The sequence below is a fragment of the Crocuta crocuta genome, unplaced genomic scaffold (assembly GCF_008692635.1).
Source record: "Crocuta crocuta isolate KB4526 unplaced genomic scaffold, BGI_CrCroc_1.0 scaffold36, whole genome shotgun sequence".
Taxonomy (NCBI): Eukaryota; Metazoa; Chordata; class Mammalia; order Carnivora; family Hyaenidae; genus Crocuta; species Crocuta crocuta.
In genome coordinates this window covers 12,454,996-12,477,001 of record NW_027532203.1, presented here as the reverse complement: position 1 = coordinate 12,477,001, position 22,006 = coordinate 12,454,996, and the positions used below count along the sequence as shown (strand labels likewise).

At 35.8% G+C, this 22,006-nt stretch overlaps 1 protein-coding gene across 1 annotated transcript in view; it reads left to right on the top strand.

Moving 5' to 3' along the window:
• Positions 1-22,006, top strand: part of DCC (DCC netrin 1 receptor) — a 750,532-nt gene that overhangs the window by 594,733 nt on the left and 133,793 nt on the right. The window contains exon 16 of the mRNA XM_077777558.1: positions 20,531-20,626. Coding sequence (XP_077633684.1) covers positions 20,531-20,626 — 96 coding nt within the window. The remainder of the gene's footprint in view (positions 1-20,530; positions 20,627-22,006) is intronic.

The window sequence follows — 22,006 nt, the reverse complement described above, 5'->3', positions numbered from 1 at the left end:
TTTAATTCCTGGATCGGATCCCATCTACTTTCTGAAGCAGCATGACCAATATTAAAAAAGTAATAATAATGACAAGTTCAGAAAGAGCTCAACTCAAAAGGCAACATTGGCAAAAGAAAGCATTAGAGTAACAGGAAATGACCATGTGAGAGGATTCTTGATGGTGGCATTAGATGCATAAGAAGGATGCCTGGTTCTCACTTTGCAGTGAAGGGAATATTATCTCAATTATCCAAAGGAATTGTTTTCTTCTGGCTGGTCAGCCACACCTCTTATGCTACTGTCTGGAAGCAAATTAGAAAGTGAATACCAACCTTGCATTTATTCCTATCTACCAAGAAGAGACAGAAAAGACACTTGGATGGAATACAATGAATACTGCACAGAGGATTTTTGTTTGTTTGGTTTTGGGGTTTTTCCAAGCTAAGAACAAAGTGTATTTAGAGTAAAGAAATCAAATTATTTCTAAATAAATAAATAAAAACAAGGCCAGAAATTATACTCCCCCCCCAGAATAAAAGCAAATGACTTATCTTTATCGTAATCTAATTCACAAGTTTTACACATCAAGTAGTCATTTCTGAGTAGAAATCAGAGAACACTACTGAACAAATCTATATTTATGGAGAGATTATGGGATTGGGACATAAAGGTGATGATTTTCTTCTTATGCTTGACCATAATCCCATCAAAGTCCTTCTTTAGATAACTACTTCATAGATAACTACTATGTTATCTCACAATTGTGAGTAATAATTCAGTAGTTAATTGTTACTTTTTATTTTTTCCAAATCTCTTATATTATTGCCACACCATCTTTTATTATTTGAACTTACTGTGAATTTTTAGGGGCTATTATTTTGGCCACAACTGTGGGATATGTGTTTGATGACATATAGAAACCAAAAGCATGGACACATGTATCGTCAATGTCAAATGAAATGTATTTAAAGAAATTTTTATAACAAGCAGTTATAAATTTTTATAAAAGTAGTATGAGATTCCATATCTTGACAATGACAGGGTGACAATATCCATTTTCTCTCTTGGCCCTTTGCTTGCCTGAATGGCAGTGACAAGTGTTTTATGTTCCAAAATGCCAGTGCGTGCATTGCGGTGATTTTTCCGTTGTTGGTCAGGTTACTTACACTTTGTGTCCTGATTTCCTCAATCTGTCAAATGAGCATAACAAGCACTCCTGGTCTTCACAGGAACATGTGTGGGAGGAGAAAATAGGCCCAACAACGTGGTAGAGAATGAAGTTATTTTTGAAACAAGTATCATGTGTCTTCAGGAACAAATCTGGTTTAAGACTTTTTTCCTCTTTTCTGAAAAGACCATTACTGTAAACATTTGAAACTTTTTTTATGCAAAGAATATTAAAAAAATTTAAAAAATATTATTTTCTCTAAATTATATTTTATTAATAGACCTTGAGGAGAAAACAAGAGGAAAACTGATGCTAATAATGTTCAATAAAACAAACATTTTATATTGCTATATATTAAACACTTAGGAAACTCACTTAATATGTGCCTGACAAAGACTAGAAGGCTTGCACAGCCCATAATAATGGCAAAGAATAGCATTTATTGAACACTTAGTATCTGCCAGGCTCTACATATATTATTGCCCTGACTCACTGGATCTTCTCAATAATCCCAGGAGAAGGGTGCTCTGACTGACACCATGTTACAGATGAGTTAATAATGCAAAGAAGGCTTGAGTGACTTGCACCAGATCTCTCAGCAAGTAAGTGACAGAACCAGGACACAAATTGCTTGACTCAAAGCATTTCTTAACTATTCTGTCACATTACATTGGCTTCAGTATCTTCTACAAGTTATCTTATGAAAGTCAAGTACAGCTTTGAAAAATACCTAGCAAGTGGAGCCAATCCATCTGAAGTTGTAGAGTAATTTTCTGAAATCTAAGTCATTTCTCATAGACATTTAGTACCTGAACATTTCTTCAGGCATTTTTTGTTGTTTTTCATGAAAATTACAGAATTTGGAAGTCTACTACCCCCCCCATCTCTCTCTTTCTCTTTTCATGTGTCTCTCACCCTTACATATGCACACACTAAGTCCCTTTATGCTTTGTCCATTGTCTCTTATATGTGTTTTTCTTTCTCCTCAACTGAAGTCCCCCACCTCAGCTATCCAAAGTTGCCCATAATATGGGAAAAATGTATATAATTTGTATTCTATTTAAAATATATATTGAAGTGAATAATGATGACTTCTATAGTAAATTGTAAGTAGAACAATTTGTTTTCTCTGAAAACAAGTTGCCTCATATGGAAGTGTGGGCCTCCAGTGCTTTGTCTGATTCCCTAAGAGTCAGTGAACATATGAGAATTGGTTATTATCAGTGAGATACATTTAGAGGTAGAAAAACCATAATAAATACATTGTTCAAGATCATTAACATTATAATAACAGCAAAAAAATTACTTGGATAAGTCTATTCAGCTAATTAGACAGAGTTATTGGAGCATTTGTGTGTTTAGAGTTTAATGCTGTAAATCAGCAATTCTATCAACATATATCAAGTGCCAAAGGGAAAAGCAATATTGCCAATTATGGCTGAATAGAAGGAATACTAAACTTGGAATCAGAGGCTTAATTTAGAATCTGGTCCTTTTTTTTATTATCTGGAAGATCATTGACAATAATAGCCTCAATTTCCACACTGCCAAAAAAAAAGACAGGTTTTTTGAAGTTATTTGGAGGATTAAATAAGTAATGTGTATAAAACTACTTAACATATATTTTTATAAAGTCTTTTTTTTTTCTTTTTCTGCTCTCACAAGTAAAGAAAAATCAGCTCCAGTTTCTCATGAGAGCATAGCTGCAAGTTTGGCTGGGAAATGTAATCTTTATTTTGCCAAAACATTGTCCCAGAACATGTTCATGGATTTTCTGATTGAGGAAAAAGTGGAGAATGGACAAAAGGAGAACATTCTATTAATCATAGTTTTTAGAGAAATGGAATCAGTAGGAGACATATATTATATATAATGCATACATACACACACACACATACACTCAAACTAGAGACCCAAGAAGGTTGGCAAGCTAGTGATGAAATTCAGTCCATCTTCAATGGCCTGAAAATCAGGGCAGCCAATGCTGTAAATCCTAGTCCAAGGGTAATAAAAGATGAGCTGAAATGTCCCAGCTCAAGCATTGAGGCAGGAAAAAGAAGGGAAATGAATTCCTCTTTCCTCAACCTTGTGTTTATCCAGGCCCTCAATGGATTGGATGATGCTCACATACATTGCAGACAGTAATATGTTTTACTCAGTCCAACAATTCAAGTGCTAATGTCACACACACATAAACACACACACACACACACAGCAATTATGTTTAATCTGAGCACCTTATGACCAGTCAAGTAGACACATAAAGTAAACATTACAAGCACTAAGGGTTTGTCCTATTATATCTCCCATATTACAAAATGCAATGTAACTTGGAGAATTCTAAAATCCCAACTTTTATGAAACATTTCCACATAAATAAAGGAAAATTAATTTGGGGGAAAATATCTTTATATTTATTCAAATTGTCCTTTACTCTCTCGTTTTCATATGTGTGAGAATAAGGTGATGACATCTCTATTTTTCTAGATATCACATTTACCAATTTGTTTTCCTACATACATTGCTTCATAACTTTCAAATTTGTAAATGTTAGATACAGTCTTTGAACACTTTTGCAGCCCTCCCCACATGTGTACATATGCACACGCGCACGCACACACACACACACACACACACACACACACACCCTCATCATGATGTTTCTCACACCGTTGGAAATTTTGTCCTATGCTAAATATTCAGAAAATGCCTTCTGAATTCTACCTTCAGGGATCAAATAAAAGCAGCAAACTTTTCATTTCCTGAGTGAGCATTAATACTTAAAACCATGGATGGGAGCCCAGTTAGTCCATTACCAGATTTAATGGTTTTTGAAGGGTTCAGTTAGAAATCATTATAGTTGATGGGTAAAGGATGAGACCAGGAATACGTGAGTGTTCTAGTATTGAGCATTTGTTAAAACAGCCATTAATCAGGTGTTAACCTTACTACTTATAATCATAAGCAAAAATGCAGCACATTAGAAATGAGCCTACTTGTTAGAATTATTCATTTGAAAATCAGTCAACCACAGACTTCCCTGACATCAAAAAGGCTGAGAGAACACTGGGTGATTGCTTAGGAAATTTATGAGACCAACATGAGTATCTTTCACATTCCACAAAAGAAATACAACAAATCTTTTGCTGACAAAGCTGTAGTCATTACAGATTTTATATTTCAGTTTACGGAAGAAGAGCTCCTCTCAAGCAGATGGCTTGTTTTATCACAGGAAGTTTTTCACAGGAGAATCGCTTAGGAGAAAAACTTCAAATAGATTTGGGTTGAATCCTGAGTCTACCAGATACAGTCTGTTTGACCTTGGCAAAGATATTTAATCTTTTTGAGTAGCAATTTCTTACCTTATAATTTCTTCATTTACCCATTAATTTTTCATTCAACAAACACTTTTTAAGTGCTTACCACATGCCAGAAACTATGGTGGGCAGTGAGGATATAAAAATAGAGAAGAATGGCCCCTGTCTTCAGAATGAATCAAAATGTTCATCTCTGACAATTGTATGCCTTAAAAGAGGGAGCATGTATAAATAATTATCACTGTTTTGAATCGCCATGGTAATTACCTCATTCTCTTTTGGAAAGAACTTTCCATAGGTTTCTCATCTAATTTCATCCAAAGGCAGCTACCTAAGCAATATACCCAACTACTTGATTTTAGTAAGACACCTTGTCACCTAGCCAAAGATGAGTTTCATGTGTGACCTTTACAGCTGTAGATGGCTGCATGACTAAGTTCTGGCCAATTCAGAAAAGTAAATGTGACATTGCCATGCTCAGGCTTTGCCCCCTCCCAGAATGCATGAGCACATATGAGTACTCAGACCCCTTTCTTTTTCATGCAGTCCAAGAGATGACCAGGAATTAGAGATGGAAGTCACAGAGGATGGCAAAGCCACATGACCAGCATTGCTCTGCTCCTTTGTAAACTGCTATTTACTTATGCTTAAGATGCTATATTTTGGTCTTTCTTAATTATAACACCTTGGTCTGTATACTGACTAACACAATATGTTTGTGACATATACAATTTATACCTAAATATTCGTTATCTTGAATGCTAGAAAGGACATCATCATGTTAACCTTCATCACTGAAAATTTTTTTTGAAAAATATTTCTTGATTCATCTTTTAAACTAATATTGTGTTATTAAATATCACTCTATTTCTACTTCCCTACTTTATTTTTTTAGTCAAATTACCTTATAATAATTATTACACAAGAAAAATTGTTTATACTCACAAACGAAAAAAATCTTAGTCTTTGTTGATATCCCTTCTATTTCAAGTAATGCCTAATAAAGTAAAATTCATGAACACTGAAATAGTTAGAGGCATTCTTTGGATATCTAAACTCTTTATTGTATTTTTATAATTTTTTAAAATTTCTGTAGTCTTCAAAACACCCAGATAGTTTTGATATTTGACAAAATTGAGAAATAGTATTTAAACACGTCCTATATTTCTGAACTAATTTTTTACATTTGATCTTTGCCTTCTCCACAACACATAAAAACTTCTAAATGAAATAGGATGGAATAAATATAACATAAAAATGAGAATATTCCTTTTATCACTGTAGCATGGATAGGAGCGCATAGCATATTATGATGTTTAACCAATAGAATCAAATATATGGAAACAAGTGAGTGGTTCCTTATCTGAGTTGATTTCTTAGGATTTTAAACACTTATATAATGATATTATGACAGTGTCTTTTAGAAATCTCTTTTGGAAAAGGCTTTTAGAAAGTATAGCATGTCCTTTTGAATTTCTTCATTGATAGAAATTTTTTATTTGCAAATTTAATTTAATATACAACTAACAATGATTGAAGGGCAAATCTTATAAATAAGAAGAGCAATAAATTATAAACCAATATTTCGGATGAATAAAAAAAGTTCAAAAGTGGTGAGATTATCCTTGTCCTTGCAGCTTGTTTTAAGGTTTGTTTCTTCCATAAATTAAATATTCAAATATTCAGGAACAAAGACCGGAGATATCTCTTGCCTTATAAATCACCCCAGGGTTAGGCCATCTTGTCTGAAGTATAATCCCAGTCCATGATTTTCAAAGGAAATGGCGCTGATGGGTGTCAGAAGGAGAGAAAGTGACCAGTCTTGGAAGCATGCTTGTGTTTCTTTTTGTTATCTACAGAATCAGATGAGTTTCCATCCTCAATGTTTTTGCATAAGCCTAGAAGTAGTAAAATAGAAATGATTTTGCTCACAGCCATACCATAAGGATGGATCTTGCAGGCTTTTAAGAAACAGAATAGGCATCAAAGAGAAAGTTATGAGGTGACATTCAATATAGTTTATAAAAATAAAACAAACACCATTGATTGAATGTCAAGCCAGTGCCTAGTAATTTTAAAATACAGTATCAACAATACATATCTAAAATAAAGATACTACACTTGGCATTTACAGATTAAAAAAACAAAGATAGAGCTTAGAAAATTGGTCAGGAACACATACTGTTTAAGTAATCAAGTTCATTTTAAACTCAGGTATACCTAATTCCAGTGCCATGACCTTACCACTTGGAATTTCACTTTTTAGGGTCAAATCTGGCCTAGAAGGAAGAACTCTGTCCTTCTTAGGCTGAACTCTAAGAGCTCAGTGGTTCTGACTGGAAGACAAGGGCTCTGTGACTTCAGTAAGGTTATATCCAGCAGTGTTCTAGGTTTGTAGCCTGTTTAGAGTTTACATGTCTACATGTCTAAATGTTTTCCTCTAGATAGTTACCCTCTTCCTGGGTGTCACTAAGCAAGTTGCCCAAGAAAGCCCAGCTTAACCCATGCTTGTCTCCCCAGAACCGGATAGGTTGTTATTCACTATTTCCCTTCGCCTCCAGTCTCCCAGCAAAATTTTCCAAACATGAAGCTGTATTACAATCAAGGTCCATTTAAAGCAATCATGTTCAAAACTGTCAATTAAGCTCCATTTCTAATAGTAATATTACAATTTAATATATTTAGCTGGGACCAAAGAGTCTATTTTGTTTCCTATTTCACTGGCTTCTTGATAGTGACAGCATTTTTTTTTTTTTTTTACTTTTCCCATGTATCTACTGAATATTACCATTAATGCCGACATTCAGTTGACTCCTGGCTCAGCTCATTTTAAGTCCATTTGATGTTCTGTAATTTGTTTCCTTCCCTCTCCCATCCACTCACCCCAAGACAATCCAAGTCAGTAACTAAAATACTAGTTGATTTTCTTGGGAACTTAGGTCAGAGGCTGTATTTGTTTATGATCAAATGGTCTAATGCTATATTCCTTGTGCCATTTACCATTGGTAGTTATTATTTTTAGCAGGTCTTTATTTTTACCTAATTATTCTGACTTTATTCCTTGATGTTTTATTAAAGCATGAGGTTAAATAAATGAGTTCAATTTTACAGTTACCTTAGAATTATCATTAATTTAATGTTCCTTTCCATTATTAACAAAGTTTTTTTCCATCTAGTCATATTTTCTTGAGTTGAGTATATAACTAAATGAGCAACAAGTCCAAATTTTAGAGCACAGAACTGAAAATTAGAGTACTTAAAAGTTTCTTAGTTGTGGTAATTTTAGTACCATGAATATAGAAATTAATTAAGATGTATATAAGATATTGATCATATACAAAGCACATGCTTTATGCTTACCTTCAAGTGTAATGAATGTGTGCAATCTATTAAATTAAAGTGCAGCCCAGGCTATAAAAGTGTAGTATGTATAGGTAGTGTTATTTCATATCTGAAAAGAAAAATAGTGGCAAGAACGCTCACAATGAATCTCCTCCATCTGCTCTTTACATTGTCCACAAGCCCCTAGTAACCATGGCAACACCACTAAAGGGGAGGGTAAACAAAGCTTCTATATAGGTATATTGTCCAACATGGAAAACAATAACCACATATGACTCTTTAAACTTAAATTAATCAAAACTAAATATAATGGAAAAAGTCAATTCCTCAGTCTCTTACTCACATTTTAAGTGCTCAACAGCCAACTGTGACTAGTAACTACCATACTGGATAGTGCAGATAGGAAACATTTATATCATTAAAGAAAGTGCTATTGGACAATGCTGTTTTATAGTATTTTGTGTGTTGCCTTAAATGGCATTTAGTCTGAGATAATGAAGAAACCAGAAGCAACAGTATGTGGAGAAATGATAACAATGGTTGTAACTAAATATATTCATAAACGTATTTAGGCAACATGTCATTTAAGTGTTTGAGTATCATCTATTTGGCATACTGGGTAATTAAAGGTCAGCATTTAGATCACAAAAGACATTGCCCAGATGAAGGGAGAAACTTGAGTGAATATAGAACCTGACAGATTGAGCAGCCTAATTTGATACACACTGACACACAGAGACACAAAGACACAGACACACACACACACACACACACAGTCTTAGACACTTAATGAAAAAGCAAAACAAAATATAAAATAACAGTCCCCATGACATACGCTAGTATACCATGATGTTAGGGAAAAATCAAAGGGTATTTATATGATATTGATGTACCTCACTAAATAGTAAAAATTTTAATTTGGGCTCTACTTAAAGTAATGCATGGTGAAGTCCCAAAGTTACTTCTGGCTGTGTCTTTATCTACTTGTCCATTTCAAAGAGAGTGCAAGCTATTTGTTTTTGTTTTGTTTTGTTTTGTTTAGTTTTTTAAGTTTATTTATATTTGAGAGACATAGAAAGGTAGAGCACAAGTGGGAGAGGGAGAGAGAGAGACAGAATCCAAAGCAGGCTCCAGGCTCTGAGTTGTCAGCACAGAGCCCGATATGGGGCTCGAACTCACAAACTGTGAGATCGTGACCTGAGGCTGGTGCCCCAGGGAGCAAACAATTTGGAGCCTCTTGTCCATCCAGTCTTACTCAGTCTTATTCTACAGTGACCCATGAACAGACCTGGCTTTGAATTTAAGCACTGTTTCTTAATGAATTCTATGACCATCAGTTAGCCCGAACTTTCTCATCTCTGGAGAGGGGACAATCACTGTACCCACTTCTTAGGGTTCCTGTGAAGATATGCATGATAAAGCATGGCAAGGTTGGCATCCAGTGCACCAGATGCTCACAAACTAGGACTCAAAGCATTATGGTAACATCTACTCTTTTTCCCCAGCACCTATGTATTCATATGCTTATCACTCTTTCTCTTCACATCTTCCCTTTTCTATTTTTTTCTACTTTCTTGTTTCTTTCACCCCTCCTAGGAACTCAGAGGAATGAATCAGGAGAGTCAGAAGAGAATGAGCCCAGGAAATAAAGAAAAGGGAGTTAGGAAGTAGGACGAGAGGAAGGAATGGCAAGCATTTGTAAAACGGAAAGATAAGCTTCCTCTTTCAGTTCCCAACCAAAATAATATGTTTTATTTCTCTTTATGCTAGGGAATCAGTCTGACTTTTTAAACCAAAGTAATGATTTGTTTCCTTGAATTAACTAATAGGTGAACAATATTTGTCTTTTTTAAGTCCTTAGGTGGTCATACAATATTAACATCTTGTCTTTTATCTAATTCATTTTTTTCTTCAAGAAATATGAACACAAAGAGAAGAACTTGTATATGTCTGATCATGTTGTCTCTGGAAATTTCCTAATGTATGGCTTTGTTGAGAAATTATTTTATTAAGTCCTCTATTAGCAAGCTGCTGGTAGTGCAGTGCTTCATAATCTAAGCATTTACTCCATCATCTCTCCAACTCTGAGAGTTCTCTGCCAAAGCACACCTCACTCACTAGAGCAGGTGACTGAAGGCTGCCCTGCAGAATGGTCAGAGAAAACCACAGACCTTCTTGCCTGAGCACATGGAAGGCATTCAGCTCCTCCTATATCTTCTCTGGCTGAAGTGAAAGCATCTAGACCTCAGCCTCACCATTTCCAAAATGGAAATGATTATCTCTGCCCTATCCACTTTGGGATATTGTTGAGCTACTTNGGAAAAAAGACAGTTTCCAAGAAATGGTGTTGGGAAAAAAAAAAAAAAAAAAAAAAAAAAAAATGCTTTTAAAATCAAAGCACTATATACATGAAAGAGCTTGCTTTTCCCCAATGTGATGGAAGATACTGCATAAATTTGGTATGACTCACCAAGTTAGAGCCAATAACTCTAAGAAGATAATATCTAGTCTGAGCCTAATTAACCTCAAGACAACTAGTTAAATCAGTGGGGGAAAAATAGGAAAGCAGTTATTTAGGAGAGGATCTAATAGAGTAGATGCACTGCTTTCCCAAGGCTTAAAGTAGGAGGCCACCATGCCACAGGGTATGTATGTACAATTCTTACACCAAGATCACAGTCAGTCTGTTTTATCAGTGATGCAACTTCCTTTCTATACCAAACAGTACAGAAACAGAAACTTTTCTCTCCCTTCTTGACTTCTTAGTCCCAGCAATAAGTTCATCTCATTATCAGATTCAAAATCTAGAAGTCATTCTTGATTTTTCCCTACCCCGCTAACCCTCCAAACACATCTACACACTGTATTATTCACACCCATCTTTTGCTCTTTGTTTGTACTAACCCACTTCAGTCCAGGCCTTTGTGATTTTTGTCTGGACAATTACAATAGCGGCTGCAGTATCCCCACAGCCTCTTTTTCATCTTTCCTGGACCGCATGGTTCTGAGGATTTAATATCCCTAAAGGCCCAATTCAAAGTGTGTAAAAAATGTTCAAGTTGCCACCTCTCACTTTAAAAAGCAAGTAGTGCAGTGTGTAAGAGGCTGAACTTTGGAATTAAAAATTCTCCCATGTACTTATAAAAGGGAGATAATTATTCTTCCATTCAACAAATATTTATTGAATACTTACTATATGTCAGACACTGGATTAAGGTACAGATTACCTAAAGTAAGGGATGTGAGTTAGTTAAGTAAGTACCTAATTAGACACCCAATAAATGTTAGTACTAGGATGAGGAGAAACTGCAGCTGTCTTTAAGCTTTGCTCCTAGCTTGTGTGACGGATGCTACAACCACTATGAGCTTGCACTTGTTTATTCCACTCTTCCTTCTCAACTTGTCATCACCAAAAGCTTGAGCAAAACTTCCATCTTCTCCACAAAGCCTCTCTGATTCTAGAACACTTTACTCTGATGTTTTTTAAACTGCCAACACAGCTTCTTCATTAAAAGATTCATCAAATGGCCAGTATCAAAAAGACAAGAGATACCAAATGCTGGCATAGGTGTGGAGAGAAGGGAACCCTCTGCACTGGTGGTAGGATTGTCAGTTGGTACAACCACAATGAAAACCAGAACGGAGGATCTTCCAAACCTTAAAAATAGAATTACATATGATCCAGCAATCCTGCTTCTGGAACATATCCAAAAGAAATGAAAACACTAACTCAAAACAATCTGTGAAATACATTATTTACCCCTCCCCCCACCCTGCCATGTTCATAATGGCATTATTTACCATAGCCAAGACATGGAAATAATCTAAGCACACATATTATTATTCAGCCATAAAAAACAACAAAATTCTACTATTTGCAACATTACGGATGGCCCTTGAGACATGCTAGAGGAAATAACTCTGACAAAGACAAATACTACATGATCTCATTTATATCTGAAATCTTAAAAAAAAAAAAACTCATGAAAAAGAGATCCGACTTGTGATCACCATAGGAAGAGAGTAGGAGAGGAAGTATTGGAAGAAGACGGTTGAAAAGTATAAATTATCCTATAATTTCCAGTTATAGGATAAATATGTACTAGGGATGTTACATACCACCATGATGACTAGAACTAAGGCTGCTGGAGGATATGCAAGAAAGTCATTAAGAGAATAAATCCTAAGAGCTCTCATCACAAGATTTTATTTTCTTATTTTCTTTTCTATTTTATTGTATCCATATGAGAAGATGGATGTTAGCTGAACCTCTTATGGTAATCATTTCACAATATATATAAGTCAAATCATCATGCTATATGTCTTCAACTTATACAATAATATACATCAATTATTTCTCAACAAAACTGGAGGAAAAAGAAAAAAATCATCAATGCAAAAAAGGGACTTTTTCCATAATCTTTATATACCCTAGAAAACTTAAAATTGTCTCTTAAACACAGACAATGTTCAGTGATGATTGATAAATGAATAAACAAATGAATGGATGAAGAATAATTCAGTGTGAATGTGCAAGTGAGAAGGGGAAATATTGCACTGTTCCTTTGGACTAGTTTTTCATGAACCTGCAAGTATCAGAAAATGCAGGTTGGGATCAAGACATCTGAATTCTACCTTCAGAATGATCAGGGTCTTGCTGTTTAGACTTCATTAGTTAATGTAACCTTGCTGTGTCTCATACATTCATCAACTCAACAAATTTTTGTTAAGCATCTTCTATCTGCCAAGAACTAAAACATTACTTATAAAATTTATTTTTACCTGACTTCTCTCCTGGTGATAGACCTTGGTAGGTTAAAAAAAAAGTCTCTTAAAAAAATTCTCTTAACTCTTCTTCTTTGGACTCAAATACTAACACAGACTAGCTGAGTATCTTGTACTTGCAAGACTGGCTAATACACATTCTGACCATTCTTTGGATAATGTTGCTAGAAAAAGAAAAACAAAATGAAACAAAACAAAATCTTCATAAGGATTCTGGTTAGTTAGCTATTAATTAAACTTGCAAAGAACTATATGTAATGAAGTAGAATTGAGTATTGAATGTATTATAGAAATTGCATCTTTCTTGAATATGAATTACTCATCCTTTTAACAGATCAATGCAATCAGCTCTATTTGCTATGCACGCATTACACTTAATTAAATGGTTCAGGTCCAGTGGGGTCAAAGGTGTCCAATAACATTTACTATCTGACAGCAATCCGGTGGCCTGTACTCTATGCCCGTGGTAGCCCTGGTTCAGGGCAATGAGCAGGCTTCTGCATTAGGAAACCAGCTACCACTCTAATTTTCCCTAATTGACTTGTTGGCAGTGCTAATGGGGAGGGTAAGAGATGCAGGGACATGGAGACTGGGCCCCGACAAGCGCTTGGCATGGATGGGTCCACTGAGTGACGTACATAATCTGTAATGAATGAAGGACTGCAACCTGTCAATCTGACACATGCCAGTAGCATTTAATTCACACCAAATATTAATTAAAAATAATGATGTTCTTCTCACTGGCTTTTGTTACTAAGTACAGCATCTTGGTTTAGTCCCTGAGGAGCTTTCCACAGGTCTTTTGATTCACTCCCTCAGCCCTAGAGAGCCATTTATCTCACTACCTTCAGGAAAGCCTCAACAAAAGCTCTTAGCATAATGGGTCTCTCACCTACCAAGTCTGTGGGGAAGGAGAGCCAAGAATTCTCTCTGTTAACCATACCTCGTCTTTACAACCCCTATAGTCAGTAAATGTGCATTTATTCTCTTTTTTTCCTAGCCACAAAGAAGATACTGGCCAGCAGCCATGTGTTTTAGATTCTCAAAGAGTTATAAAGTATTTTTTTCAGGCTCCTTTATCCCAACCCAATGCATTTGGTAAGAAGAATTGGCCAAATAGTGATAAGAATCTGGTCAATAATTTGAAATCTGTGTAACCACTCAGAGTATCCATAGTTAAAAATAATTCCTATGGATATCCAGCAAAATCCAACTTATTTTAGTATGATTCAATCACAGTGAATTCAAATGAGAAAATACTACTACACTTTATTTTCCAGAGGCAACTGATACATTTTCAAGCCATGTATCTGCATTATTTCAATAAATCCAAAAAATAAATTTGCTGTCATAATTGTCATTATGTGTATTCCTGAACAATGAGGTCTGACCACAATTAATGGTTAATTCATTTGCAATTCATTATGGTATTAAAGGTGTTTAACTCATTTGATTCTTCTATAGAGGGAGCAATTCTAGGCAATTCTTTTGTGACTTACTGGTTTTAGAGCATTAGAGCTCTGAGCATGTGCAGAAAAATAGCTCCACATTGCCCTCTTGTGGTGCACTGGTAAATGACACTCTCCTGCATGGGGAGAAAACCCTCCTCAGATGCTCTTTTTTTCCCCCTCATCTTTTTCCCTCAACACATACTCAAAGGCGATGTCAATATCACAATGTAAAAGGGGATCAAGGCATTATAGCCCACTCTCCACTCTTAACCAATAACTGAATATTTTTGTTATTGGTGTTCAGGCTAATTCAGTATTAGATCAAGATTTGGGGGGCATGAAATTTTCCTATTGCATCCTCAGGAGATCCAGGTGCAGTTTGATAAAAGCACTACACAGAGACCAGAGACAATACAAAAGATGTTAATGAGCAGGTAGAATATGAAGAACATAAAGGAGAGATTTTTTTTTTCATTAGAAGAAAAATAAAGGTAGACAAAAAGGGTTGTGGAGTTAACCTAGGTCTTTTATTTCTTTGGTAGCTCTATATTACTTTAGAAAAGTTGGTGAACTTACTTGCTTTTTAAATTGCTAATTGCAAATAGGAAAAGACAAGACCAAATCCTCTTCAGGACTGCTAGCTCTGAACTATATTTTTATGCCAGTGACAACTGCATTGCAAATCTGTTTACCTCTAAGCAATTACCACACTTTATTTAAATTTTAGCTAGGTATCCCCTGGGGTATGCTCAGCATAGTTGGGATCTGTGGAAATTCATAGTTTGATAATTTATTAATCCAAAAGCTAGGAAGTTATAAAACTTCAGACTCTTTGCTGGCATATCCATGGCTAGACATCAAGTGGAGGAAGTTGCCATTACCCAGTTCACCAGAGACTTGTCAGCAAGTATCATTATTAAAATGACAGCTATGTCACATTAAGGGGGAGATTTAGAAATGGTGAGGACTGCTTAGGAGCCAGATCACAGCTAGATGAGGTGCTTGTATTGTTATAATTCAGATTGAGATAAAAATCCAAACCAGTAAATTTGAGAATGAACCAGTCAAGATGCATTTTTTTCCTCTTAAATGAGAAATCGTATGCACTCCAAAGACAGAAAGCCAATGGTGCACAAAAGCTACAGAGGCTTTCAGAGTGTTTTCTAAGGAGGTAAACTGGGTAGCTGGGAGGTGGAGACAGAGAAGGGAAGGCAGGAGTGCAATGTCTCAAAGACCATGCTAACAGCTTCAGCTATTAACTCTGAACAGGAAGTCAAGAGCCTCTGATCAAGTCAGACAGCCTTCACTCTGACATCCAAATGGAGAAGTCAACATAACTTAATCATACTCAATCACTTTGCATAAATGAGATTTGCTTTATAATTTTATTCCACCCTTTCACTTAATACCTTAGTATAGTTTCTAAGTTTTTGCTGTTGATCTTATGGCTGACATGTTAACTAAGGAAATCCAGACTTCATCATTTAATTTTCCATGAATATGTGTAGATTTGCATGTAGTTGTGTATATAAGAATCTGAGGTTATAGATTTGTGGCCTACCTTTCATATGATGATAGACTAGAAGACTGCCTTCCGTATGCTAATACAAGCTTAGAGTGGTGGCTCCATTCCTTAGGTGAATGGAGGACAGTAAGATGAATTACTGTCTAGCATCCACTCTGCCCCACTGTATCTCACATCCTGTGACTAAATCTCTCTCTCTCTTTCTCCTCCTCCCTCTCTTCCTTTCTCTTTTTCTCTCTCCCTCAGATTTAAAAAGTAAAAACAAGGGGTATCTGGGTGGCTCAGTCAGTTAAGCGTCTGACTTCAGCTCAGGTCATGATCTCGCAGTTTGTGAGTTCAGGTCCTGTGTCGGGCTCTGTGCTGACAGTTTAGAGCCTCGAGCCTGTTTCAGATTCTGTGTCTCCCACTCTCTCTACCCCTCCCCAGCTCACATTCTGTCTCTCTGTCTCTAAATAATAAATAAATGTTTAAAAAATTATTTTAAGTAAAAACAAGCCAAACCAAACAAAAATCAAAAGCTTGATTCCCAACCACATGATGTTTTGAATTGTTAACCTTTTTCTCACTCCCTTGATAAACAAATACATAGATAAATGCAAATATATACTATATGTATATTATGTAAAACTAAATGCAATTTTACCCACAAAAAGGCAATTATATGGGGTTTGAGCATAATGTAAATGTTTACATTGTAGTTGTGTAGTTAAATCATATGTCTGAAATCAGTCTTTGTCTCTCCTTCAATAATTATAAAGGATGCTTTTCCAACTAGAAAAGCATTTTTGCTGACACATCTAACTGTATTTTTAACATACACCTTTTTTCTGAGACTATTTTTTCTACTTTCTATCATCCTTCAATCTTAAATCCTACTCATATCCTTAAGCCCAGTTCCAAGTCCATATCTGCCAATAAGTCTTTGATGGCCCAATCCCTCCCTAATTTTCCAGTCCTCTGTTCTCACATAGTATTCACAAGTAGTATCATATACTGTACTGCTCAATTTTATGCAATCTTCCATTGTTCATTGTTTTCTCTGCCCAGAACTATGATTGCAAACTGACAATAGAGGTCCATCTTTTACAAATAAATAATCTTGTATCTCCAAGAGCATTTAACATTATTGCTGATTACTTTTTTATTAGTAAACTAGGTTGACAGCAAAAATTAATAAATAAATATCCCCTTTTGTAGGGGAAGCAATTCACTTAATTGAAGCCCTTTGACTCCATTAAACATAATTTTATTCTACTCCTCTTGCTATATTGTGGCTCATTGCGGTTTGGAATGTCAATATCTTGAATGCTAATATCTAGGTCACATAACATTTCATGAAGAAAAAGCCATCTAATCAATTTTCAAACAACACTGTCAGAGATAAATTTACTTATATTTTTAAATGTTTATTTATTTTGAGAGAGAGAATGAGCAGGGGAGGGGCAGAGAGAGGGAGAGAGAGAATCTCAAGCAGACTCTCCTTTGTCAGCCAAGAGCCAGATGCAGGGCTCAGTCTCAGGAACCAAACCATGAACTGATGACCTGAGCTGAAACCAAGAATCAGACACTCAACTGAATGAATCACTCGGGAGCCCCTATATTCAATCATTTTTAAAACTTTTTTTAATTGTAAAATAAAATGCAGATACAGAAAAACTACATGCAACAAATATATAGCTTAATGATTTATCATTAATTGAACTTGAACTGTTTCTTTGCTCTATTCCTGCAAAGTGGCGTTTGAATCTAGAGGTTTGATCAGACTAAGTAGATTCCATCCTTTGGCAAGACTCTAGAGGGAGTTTTTTGTGTTTTTTTTTTTTTTATTCAGAGATATGTAATGCCTAGATATCTGTATTTTATCTTAGCCATCATGAATACTTAATGCCCAGATCCTTTTGCTCAGTAGGGCTCCAAAATAGTAATATTTGAATTGTGTTTTTACTTGTTAGTGGGAATAATATTATATGTGGATGTACTTCCCCTCACATGCTGTGTGGCTACACAGTCATAGAGTTTATTTAAGAAATACATAATATTTAACTCTTTAGCTAATTTTCAAGATAACAATTTCATTCTCTGTCAACCTCAGAGGTCACCAACTTTTATTATTTATTATTTATTTATTTTTAAAGTTTATTTATGTATATGAGAGCGAGTGTGAGAAAGGAGGGGAGACACAGAAAAGAGAAAGAGAGAATCCCAAGCAAGCTCTGTAACTGTCAGCACAGAGCCCATCAGGGGGCTCAAACTCATGGCTGTGAGATCATGACTAGAACCAAAACCAAGAGTCGAATGCTTAACCAACCGAGGCACCCGCTTTTATTATTTTTTTAAATATCTTTATGAATTCATACATTCATATGTATTTCCTGGGTTTCAATTCATTGCAACTCTTACCTTTATTGAAGCTCAGATTGTCTTCATCTTTGGTCTGCAAGAACCTCTTCAGATTGATTTCTGAATCCATTTGACATGAGCCTATTAGTCTTTGATTGTTTCCCTTCTGTCTGGTTACATCAAGATGTTTCAGGTTCAGTTGATATGCATCCTACCTCAGCTCAGGAAGCAACCAGTTTTTCAAGAACCCCTTGTTTCTTGAAGTGCAAAAAAAATTTCTTTTTTCAAAATACCAATCTTGACATTAAGGGTGCTAATAAGCACCCTTATTGACACTAACTCTAGACTTCTTCAGTGGATAGAACTACAACCGAGAGAAAAAGCCTTTTGAGTTTAAACTGAGTTTTTCCAATTAAATTTTAGGAACATAAGACTTTATATACCTCTTCTATTTTACATCAGTGTGTCTGTCCTTTCATCCACACCAATTTTCTGGTTCTCAAGGACACACGGGATGATAGGATTATAATTTCTCATGAGTACTCATTTTTTAATCCAATATTATATTAGTCTCAGAATAACAAGAATAATGGTATCACCATGAACAATAATTATCAAAACATTTATTTTTACATATAGTACCCCTATTGTCTCTTATTTTTGACATACGATTATAGAATAGTACCATGTCAGAACATGTAACCATTACAAAAATAAAATATTCCCCTTTTAACTCTCATGTAGTCTTAGTTCCTAGCATTTGTTGCTCACCAGTTAACTATTGGGTTGCTGTCTCCCCTGGTCATTTAGGATGTCTAAAGCTCATTCTCTAGTAGCTCTCAAGGTCAAGGAAGCAGCATTCCTTGGTTGCTTATATGTTGATATCAGCTTGGCTGTGCCCTCATATTTAAAGTTAACTTTTCCTAACTATAAAATCCTTGAATTACATTATCTTACCTTGAATATCTCAAATAAATTACTTCAATTGCCTCTGGCATAAAATGGGGCTGTCCAAAAGTCTGATTAGAATTTAATTGTCCCGTTTATAGGTCATGTGTTCTTTCTGTCCATATGCCTGAAAGATTTCTTTTAACTCCCCTAACATTTCTTGAATTCCACTCTTTTGTATTTGTTCTGTTGTCTTTCTTTGGTTTTCCTTTACCATCAGTTAGTTAGAATTTCTTTCTCTTCTGCTCATCACTCTCCCCTGAATTCTATTTTACTCTCTCTTAATTTCTTTTTGTTTTATGTTTGTTTTTCCTTGAGTTTGTTTGTTCATCTAGTCATCCTTTATTTTGAAAATTATGTTTTTACTTTCCTATTCTTTTTTGAGCTATGCCACCTCATTTCTGAGATTTTTTCTAATTCTATTTTATGTTACTCTTGCATATCTGGCATTTAATTTTTTTAATGTGGTTTAGCTCATTTTGAAATAGTCAATCGCAGGTTTGATCTATGTTCCCTCTGTATTTTCAATCCCAGTTTTGGGATTTTTGTCTATGGAAATGGCACTCTCCGCATTTTATTTTGGAAGGCATTTAACCTCAGCAGATTTTTTTTGCTTGCTTGCTTTCATGTGACCTGTCTCCCTATGTTCCCAGATGTTTAATTCACTTTTCTAAATACACACAGCTCCTTCTCTTGTTGCCTTCATTAGACCAGAGCTCAGGACTCTGCAAGGTGTAGCCTATGGGCCACATCTGGCCCAGGTCCTATTTTTGTTTGGACCCCACTGAATTAACAATGGTTTTTACATTTTTGAAAGGTCGTAAACAAACTAACAAATGCAGGTGAAAAAATGAAAGAGACAATGTGGTCTGCAAAGCTAAATATTTGCTATCTGGGCCCCTTATGAGACAAGTTGGCCAGCCCCTGATACATATTAAAAACTATCTGGAAACTTGCTTTCTAAGTTTTCATGATTATTTCTCTCTCCTACTTTTACTGGACTTTCTCTTCTCTTCATTTCTTTTGCTTCTGTCTATTCAAATTTTAACTCTGTACCCAGTAGAAGTCCTGTCCTAGAGAGGAGATTTTCCAGGATAGTTTGGAGTATTTATGTTTACTATCCTCAGATTGGTCTGCTGCATTTTCTAAAGTCCTAAGTCTGGTGGTGGTTTGTCCACCTCCAGTTGTATTTCAGAGCTTGAGAGTATAGCTCATCACCTACTTCTGCTGTAATTATCCAAATGCCTTTGGTTTTCTATCTAGTCATTCAGTCTCTCTTTTTTAATATTTATTTATTTTAGATGGGTGGGGGGACAGAGAGAGGGAGAAACAGAATCCAAAGCAGGCTCCAGGCTCTGAGCTGTCAACACAGAGCCCCACGCAAGGCTCCAACTTGTGAACCATGAGATCATGACCTGAGCAGAAATCAGATGCTTAATTGACTGAGCCACCCGGGTACCCCCATTCAGTCTCTTTCTATGTGGAGACTCAGGAAGATCAAAAACTGTATTGTCACCACTACCACCTAGTTCCCAGAAGCAAACTCACGCATTTTTAAGCAACAATTTACTTAATAGATCATATTCAATCTTATTGTGGTAAAACTTTTACCCTGGATATTTCAGTACACTAAATAAATCAACATGTTCCTTTTCTTTCTGTTTCTCTTCAGAGTCCAGTTCCCATTACGTCATCTCTCTAAAAGCTTTTAACAATGCAGGAGAAGGAGTTCCTCTTTATGAAAGTGCCACCACCAGATCTCTAACAGGTAAGCTAAAATAGTTAATCCTCTCGTGATGAGGTACTCAGTGTTTGAGTTGTCGTGGCAAACACAAAACCAAATGCCTAAAGAAAAATAAAACAAAATACAGTGAACAAAACCAAAATCTATGTAGTCATGTTCTGAGCCTTATGAGTGTGTGTGTGTGTGTGTGTGTGCATGTGTGTGTGTGTGTTTGGATATACATATATATATACATATACACACATCATTATGTTTTTGGTTTTCAAAATTGAGAGGAAGTCAGTCTATAAATTAGTGTGTAGACTTCGAGAATAGGGATCTCTCCTTCTCTGTCTTCTCCAAGTAGCTCATAGTTTAGTGCCCAAATACCACTCTTCATTCTGATCTTGTCTCATCCTGCAGATCAGTGCAATTTAGGCAGGAAAGTTTCCACATAAAAGCTGCCAAATGCCCAGATGGCCACAGGCTTCTCTACAGAGGCTCCTTCAAGCTAATGTGATAAACAAGGATTGACCTCCTGGGATTGGTTTGGACTAGGACTAGGCTTAGTCACACAGGTGGCCTTTCCCTGAACCAAGAACTACAGGTCACCCTAACAGTGCCCAGAGAATCATGACATTGAAAGTACTTGCTGCTTCCAAAGTTTAACACCTCTAGGAATTCTTATGTGAACTGGAGTGTAAAGGCAGCACAGAAGAGAAAAAGAGCCCAAGGAACTCAGAAAGGAGTGAGATCAAAGACATTTATGGAGACGATTTGCAGAATAAGGCTAGGCTTACTCAAAAATAGAATAAATACAAGGCATTTATTAAAAAATAGAATAAATACAAGGTGGCTCAGTGGGTTAAGTGCCCAACTCTTGATCTCAGCTCAGGTCTTGATATCAGGGTTGTAAGTTCAAGCCCCACATTGGGCTCCATGTTGGCCATGATGTCTACTGTAAAAACAAATAGAATAAGTACCTCTTTGGGGGGGGGGTGCTGTTCAGAGTCGCTAAAAAGTCACACAATCACCCCCAATAGCCTTATGTCTAAAATCTGAAGGTAAAACCCAAGAGGTCCATCTTTTTAATGAATACTTGGATTCTGCCCCCTCTCAAAACTCACAAGCCTCAGACCTCATTTAACTTACCACTTTCTTTCACCTTAATGAGAATAAGGGATCTGAGAGCAGGATTTCATAGTAAGAACTAGAGGACATGGAAAATTACTAGGTATCTCCTGACAAGGAGGAATAAATCAACATAGAATAAAGAGTGGGATCGTTTGCTACCCCCTAAATTTATATAAACTTTGTACAGTTTGTTTTCCAAACTCAAAAGCTCCATTTGTAGACTATCTTAATACACAGCTGTAAAATGAATTCACTTGATGGTTGCAGAATATACCATCACTTTACCGAGTT